Source organism: Cyclopterus lumpus, chromosome 6, assembly GCF_009769545.1.
Source record: "Cyclopterus lumpus isolate fCycLum1 chromosome 6, fCycLum1.pri, whole genome shotgun sequence".
Classification (NCBI taxonomy): domain Eukaryota; kingdom Metazoa; phylum Chordata; class Actinopteri; order Perciformes; family Cyclopteridae; genus Cyclopterus; species Cyclopterus lumpus.
In genome coordinates, this window is record NC_046971.1 from 1,492,704 (window position 1) to 1,500,000 (window position 7,297).

Genomic DNA, 7,297 nt, shown 5'->3' on the forward strand with positions numbered 1-7,297 from the left:
GAGTCATCGTGTTTTAAATAAACACTCAACGCTCGAATAAAAGATTTATTTCAACGTACTCTGATGTTCGTTTTGTTTACTTCAACATTCGGGGGGGGGGGCTGTAAACCAGGTGTAAACATCCAGAGTATCAAAAATAGATTCAGAATCAACAGGCCAATAAATATTGATTTTATTTTCAGCCTCTGACAACGACGTCGTCGATTGTTCCGATTACGTAAAAGTTGACATTCAGCCCTTTTGTTGTTGTTGTTGTTTTTTACAATTCTATCAACGTAAAAAGATAAAAAAACAAAAACAGCGTCTTTGGTTTCGAGTCCCGTTAATAATTTCTGAGGCAGTCGAGGAAACGGTGCCCTGTGGGGGAGGGGCTTCAGTCGGAGGCTTCTGATTGGTTCTCTTCAGGCACTTGAGGATCAGTTCGGTGCACGTTGGGTCGCTACTGAGCCTCGTGCTCCCAGCCGAACTGGAACTGGTCCAACTGGTCCAACTGGTCCAACTGGTCCAACTGGTCCAGCCGGACGCCGCCGATGTCTCTGCCAATTATCTCGCTCACTGCAACACAAACACAATTATTATTATTATTATTAAATAAACCGAAGAAGAAAACCAGAGAGTCTGAAACATAAATCAATAAATGCAGAAACGTTCACCGGATGACGTCAAAAGAAACATTTTCTTATTCAACATAAAATATTTTAACTAAACATTATTCGTTCTTTCTTCGACCGCTGAGGCTCATGGGGGTTGAAGTCTTTTGTAGTTTTTAAAAATATTGGTCAAACTAAACGAGCAACTTTCTTTGATTGACTTTTTTTTATTGTTTTATTAGTATTATTATAATTTTGTATACTTATTGTCTGACAAAGCCAACTGTTGTATTTATGTAAAATGTTAATATATCAAAATGAATAAAAATGTAAGTGACAAAAAAAAAGGCAATTACATTTTTTTTCCATTTTACAGATTAAATATTTATATTTAATCTGATTAAATATTTTATATTTCATATAAATATAAATATTTATGGCTAATACTACATCAGACCAATGCATTTTACTCCTTAATTCCTTTAGATATTATTATTATTATTAGTGGCAGTAACAAAAATAAAGGTTAAGTTTTAACACACCAGACTCATAAAAACATTATTTAGTTACCTCAGAACGATACTTTGTGTCATCGTGATTTAAATAAAACTTCCTAAATAAAATTTATTAATATCAGTTTTGCTTGTTGAAACTACTTCATGATTTGATGGTTCAATAAAACAATCAAACTGTGTAAAACATTAATAATATATATATAATAAACATTAATAATCAGCTCCGGTGTTTTAATCCTGCGACTGAGTGGAACCAGACGGCAGAGGTCAAGGTCAAAGGGGGGAAGGGGGGGGGGGGGGGCTGTTTGCTGACTGAAGCGACAACAAGCAGACTATTATTAAACAGACACACACACAGACACACACACACAGACACACACACAGACACACAGACACACACACACAGACACACACACACAGACACACACACAGACACACAGACACACACACAGACACACACACACAGACACACAGACACAGACACAGACACACACACAGACACACACACACAGACACACAGACACACACACACAGACACACACACACAGACAGACACACAGACACACACACAGACACACAGACACACACAGACAGACAGACAGACACACACACAGACACACACACAGACAGACAGACAGACAGACAGACACACACACAGACAGACAGACAGACAGACACACACACACACACACACACACACACCGTCGTCCAGCGTGATCTCCTGGAGGTCCCGATGTGGACCGTCGTCCGGCTCCCGCTTGACGCTCGGCGCCGGTCCGGAGGGCTGAGAGTCCGTCTGGGGGTCAGCGGGGGTCTCAAAAGCTCTTCTGGAGCTCAGGAGGGAGGAGCTTCCCTGCCGAGGTGCACCAGAGGAGGTGGGAGGGGGGGCGGTGAAGGTCTGGAGGGCCACGAAGGAGGCCTGGAGAGGCAGCATGGAGGTCTGAGGAGGGATGGTGAAGGTCTGACGAGGAACCAAGCTCTGGAGGGGGACTGAGGAGGCCTGGAGAGGCAGCGTGGGGATCTGAGGGGGGACGGTGAAGGTCTGACGAGGAACCAAGCTCTGGAGGGGAACTGAGGAGGCCTGGAGAGGCAGCGTGGGGATCTGAGGAGGGATGGTGAAGGTCTGACGAGGAACCAAGCTCTGGAGGGGGACTGAGGAGGCCTGGGGGGTCAGCGTGGGGATCTGAGGGGGGACGGTGAAGGTCTGACGAGGAACCAAGCTCTGGAGGGGGACTGAGGAGGCCTGGAGAGGCAGCGTGGGGATCTGAGGGGGGACGGTGAAGTTCTGACGAGGAACCAAGCTCTGGAGGGGAACTGAGGAGGCCTGGGGGGTCAGCGTGGGGATCTGAGGGGGGACGGTGAAGGTCTGACGAGGAACCAAGCTCTGGAGGGGCACTGAGGAGGCCTGGGGGGTCAGCATGGGGATCTGAGGGGGGACGGTGAAGGTCTGACGAGGAACCAAGCTCTGGAGGGGGACTGAGGAGGCCTTGGGGGGCAGCGTGGGGATCTGAGGAGGGACGGTGAAGGTCTGACGAGGAACCAAGCTCTGGAGGGGGACTGAGGAGGCCTCGGGGGGCAGCGTGAGGATCTGATGGGGGGCGGTGAAGGTCTGAAAGGGGACAGAGGACGGAGGGGGGTTATGGAGACGAGGCGTGCTGTGTGAAGGAGGACCACAATGCACCAGGGCGTCATGGGAGTCGTAATAAACCATGTCTGGGCCGAGCGCTCGGTGCCAGGAGAAGCCAGATGCATTGTGGTCCGTTTCCCAGCGCTCCTGTTTGACCGAGGGAGGGCGCCGCCCGACTCCGGGCAGGAAGGTCACGGTCTGCGCCAGACTCCTCCTCCTCTTCCCGTTGGAGACGTAGAACTGGACCTGGACCGGTTCGGTGGTCTTTCTGTTGTACGGAGGAACCTCCACCAGGATGCGGGTCTGGAACACAGAAACACGACACAGGAGGTCTTGGAGCAGCTTCGGGGTCCACCGTGTTTCAGGGTTCTTAAATGTTTCTACTTACCGAGCTGCTCTTCTCTGACACCACTCTGGCGTCCATCTCCCACAGAGACCTTCCATCTGAAACACACGACTCATCACTGGCTTACATGGACCCTGGTTCTATCTGGACCCTGGTCCTATCTGGACCTGGTTCTATCTGAACCCTGGTTCTATCTGGACCCATGTCCTGGTTCTATCTGGCCCTGGTCCTTGTACTATCTAGACCCTTGTCCTGGTTCTATTTGGACCTGGTCCTTGTACTATCTAGACCCTTGTCCTGGTTATATCTGGCCATGGTCCTTGTACTATCTGGATCCTTGTCCTGGTTCCTACTGGACCCTGGACCTGGTTATATCTGGACCTGGTCCTTGTACTACCTGGACCCTTGTCCTGGTTCTATCTGGTCCTGGACCTTGTACTATCTGGACCCTTGTTGTGGTTCTATTTGGACCCTTGTCCTGGTTATATCTGGCCCTGGTCCTTGTATTATCTGGACCCTTGTCCTGGTTCTATCTGGCCCTGGTCCTTGTATTATCTGGACCCTTGTCCTGGTTCTATCTGGCCATGGTCCTTGTATTATCTGGACCCTTGTCCTGGTTCTATCTGGTCCTGGACCTTGTACTATCTGGACCCTTGTTGTGGTTCTATTTGGACCCTTGTCCTGGTTATATCTGGCCCTGGTCCTTGTATTATTTGGACCCTTGTCCTGGTTATATCTGGCCCTGGTCCTTGTATTATCTGGACCCTTGTCCTGGTTATATCTGGCCCTGGTCCTTGTATTATCTGGCCCCTTGTCCTGGTTCTATCTGGACCTGGTCCTGGTTATATCTGGCCCTGGACATTGTACTATCTGGCCCCTTGTCCTGGTTATATCTGGACCCTGGACCTGGTTATATCTGGCCCCTTGTCCTGGTTCTATCTGGCCCCTTGTCCTGGTTCTATCTGGCCCCTTGTCCTGGTTCTATCTGGACCTGGTCATGGTTCTATCTGGCCCTGGACATTGTACTATCTGGCCCCTTGTCCTGGTTCTATCTGGCCCCTTGTCCTGGTTCTATCTGGACCCTGGACCTGGTTCTATCTGGCCCCTTGTCCTGGTTCTATCTGGCCCCTTGTCCTGGTTCTATCTGGACCTGGTCCTGGTTCTATCTGGCCCCTTGTCCTGGTTATATCTGGCCCCTTGTCCTGGTTTTATCTGGCCCTGGTCCTTGTATTATCTGGACCCTTGTCGTAGTTCTATCTGGCCCCTTGTCCTGGTTCTATCTGGCCCTGGACATTGTACTATCTGGCCCCTTGTCCTGGTTCTATCTGGCCCCTTGTCCTGGTTCTATCTGGACCCTGGACCTGGTTCTATCTGGCCCCTTGTCCTGGTTCTATCTGGCCCCTTGTCCTGGTTCTATCTGGACCTGGTCCTGGTTCTATCTGGCCCCTTGTCCTGGTTATATCTGGCCCCTTGTCCTGGTTTTATCTGGCCCTGGTCCTTGTATTATCTGGACCCTTGTCGTAGTTCTATTTGGACCCTTGTCCTGGTTATATCTGGCCCTGGTCCTTGTATTATCTTGACCCTTGTCCTGGTTCTATCTGGCCCCTTGTCCTGGTTATATCTGGACCCTGGACCTGGTTATATCTGGCCCCTTGTCCTGGTTCTATCTGGCCCCTTGTCCTGGTTCTATCTGGCCCCTTGTCCTGGTTCTATCTGGACCTGGTCCTGGTTATATCTGGCCCTAGACCTTGTACTATCTGGACCCTTGTCGTGGTTCTATTTGGCCCCTTGTCCTGGTTCTATCTGGCCCATTGTCCTGGTTCTATCTGGACCTTTGTCCCGGTTCTATATGCCGTAAAGCGCCTCACCAGAGCCCTTCTCCATGAAAACCACCCTGGACTGGGTGGAGATGTTGGAGCCGGTGATGAGCAGCTCCTCTCCTCCGTCCACGGAGCAGCTGGCTGGACTGAAGCTCTCCACCAGAGGAAGCTCCTGGGCCGAGCGCTGGGCTGGAAGGAGAGCTGAGGTTCAGTGAATGAAACATTGTGTTGACATAACACGTTTCATTGACTCACAGCACTCCACCGGATTGGACGTGGTCTGCAGCCACAGCATCCGGCCGTCGGGCTGAGGGACGGCGACGCGGAACACCACGCACACCCTCGTGTTCTTCCTCCCGATGTCCATCTCCCCTTTCTTCAGCTCGATGTCGGCGTTCCGCAGCTTCAGGATGCCGGCGCAGTCGATGCTGTGGAGCACAGAACCCCGAGAGGAGTTAGTTCCCCCCGATGGACGGCCGCACCCGGTGGAAGAAGAGCCCTCGGTCACCTGGCGGACATGTTGTTTTCTGGAAGCAGAGGGATCTCCAGGATTTTGGTGCCGCCCGTGATCTTCTCGTGGCAAGTGGTGGTGACCGTCTTCCCCGTCACGCGGTGGACCTGGTAGAAGGAGTGAGGCCGGAGGTAGCGGTCGTCCGCGGTGCCGATGAACAGCAGCAGGCTGAGCGGCCGCTTGGCGGAGCCGGTCAGCTGGGGAGCACAACACATAGGAACCATTACAAGGCCTGATGAACATCTGCCCAACATCTCAACTCCATCCACGTCTCTGGTGTCGACCTGTCAATCACCTTGAAGCCCCGCCCCTAAAGCACACCCTGCTTTATGGCCTGTTTGACTCTAAATTACCATAATTTACTAAATGAACATCACGCTGTATTGAAGAAGACTTGAAACTAGAGATTGAGACCAAAAACTAATGTTTACAATGTTTACTGAGGGAATACATCAAGAGAAGTAGAGTCATTTATATAGACTTCTATACAACCAGAGGAGTCGCCCCCTGGTGGTCAGGAGAGAGAATGCAGCTTTAACACATGAAGCATAGACTTCTATACAACCAGAGGAGTCTCCCCCTGGTGGTCAGGAGAGAGAATGCAGCTTTAACACATAAAGCATAGACTTCTATACAACCAGAGGAGTCGCCCCCTGGTGGTCAGGAGAGAGAATGCAGCTTTAACACATGAAGCATAGACTTCTATACAACCAGAGGAGTCGCCCCCTGGTGGTCAGGAGAGAGAATGCAGCTTTAACACGTGAAGCATAGACTTCTATACAACCAGAGGAGTCGCCCCCTGGTGGTCAGGAGAGAGAATGCAGCTTTAACACGTGAAGCATAGACTTCTATACAACCAGAGGAGTCGCCCCCTGGTGGTCAGGAGAGAGAATGCAGCTTTAACACGTGAAGCATAGACTTCTATACAACCAGAGGAGTCGCCCCCTGGTGGTCAGGAGAGAGAATGCAGCTTTAACACGTGAAGCATAGACTTCTATACAACCAGAGGAGTCGCCCCCTGGTGGTCAGGAGAGAGAATGCAGCTTTAACACATGAAGCATAGACTTCTATACAACCAGAGGAGTCGCCCCCTGGTGGTCAGGAGGCCAATACATATTACTGTTATCCTAATTATTATTAGGACAATAAACAAATGAGAAACAAATATAATAACTAATAATTCAATTATAATATAAATTAATAACAGATAATAAAATAATACAAATTACGAATAAAATAAATACAAATATAAATTAAACAAATAAATTAAAACAAAATTAAAACAAAAGGGCACGAAAATCTGAGCATTAATCTACACATCCATGTAAAATATGGATTCCCACAGCAGTGAGGACACGTCTCCCAGAATAGCCTCCGGTGTGGGTTACAGACGAGTTCCTCCACCTCAGCTGCTGCTGTACGTCACCGCCACATTTTATTAGAGAAAGGCTTGTTGACTAAATGTAACGTAGAAAATCCTCCTTTCTTAATAACTTAAAGCCATTCATTGATTATCAAAATTGTTGTCGGTTCATTTTTTTGTTGATCATTTCAGTCAAATAAATAAATGAGTAAATTCACGGACATTATGCGTTTCATTCCAGGTCGACCAAGTTACGACATATTTTATCCGATTGCTCATATTTTGTGTAAGTACCATGAAATGTGTTGCCCTTCACTGTTTGTACTTTGTTTCCTAAATAAATGACAATTTATTCTATATATAAATGTAAATATATCAATGAGCTCATATTCGCTCCACAAGCCTCTCACTCAGAGTTCAGACCACAAAAGTCAAGTTATAAGGAACACAAATCTGTGTGTGTGTGTGTGTGTCTGTGTGTGTGTGTGTCTGTGTGTGTGTGTGTGTGTCTGTGTGTGTGTGTGT

The 7,297-nt window shown here is 48.8% G+C and overlaps 1 protein-coding gene across 1 annotated transcript in view; it reads right to left on the bottom strand.

Annotated features, from left to right (window-relative positions):
• Positions 1-148: 148 nt before the first annotated feature.
• The window catches only part of LOC117732055 (nuclear factor of activated T-cells, cytoplasmic 3-like), a 14,371-nt gene continuing 7,222 nt past the window's right edge, over positions 149-7,297 (bottom strand). The window contains exons 5-10 of the mRNA XM_034534665.1: positions 5,407-5,606; positions 5,154-5,326; positions 4,947-5,087; positions 3,121-3,176; positions 1,808-3,035; positions 149-555 (exon numbers count right to left, since the gene is read on the bottom strand). Of these exons, the coding sequence (XP_034390556.1) occupies positions 440-555; positions 1,808-3,035; positions 3,121-3,176; positions 4,947-5,087; positions 5,154-5,326; positions 5,407-5,606 (1,914 nt within the window). The 3' untranslated portion in view covers positions 149-439. The remainder of the gene's footprint in view (positions 556-1,807; positions 3,036-3,120; positions 3,177-4,946; positions 5,088-5,153; positions 5,327-5,406; positions 5,607-7,297) is intronic.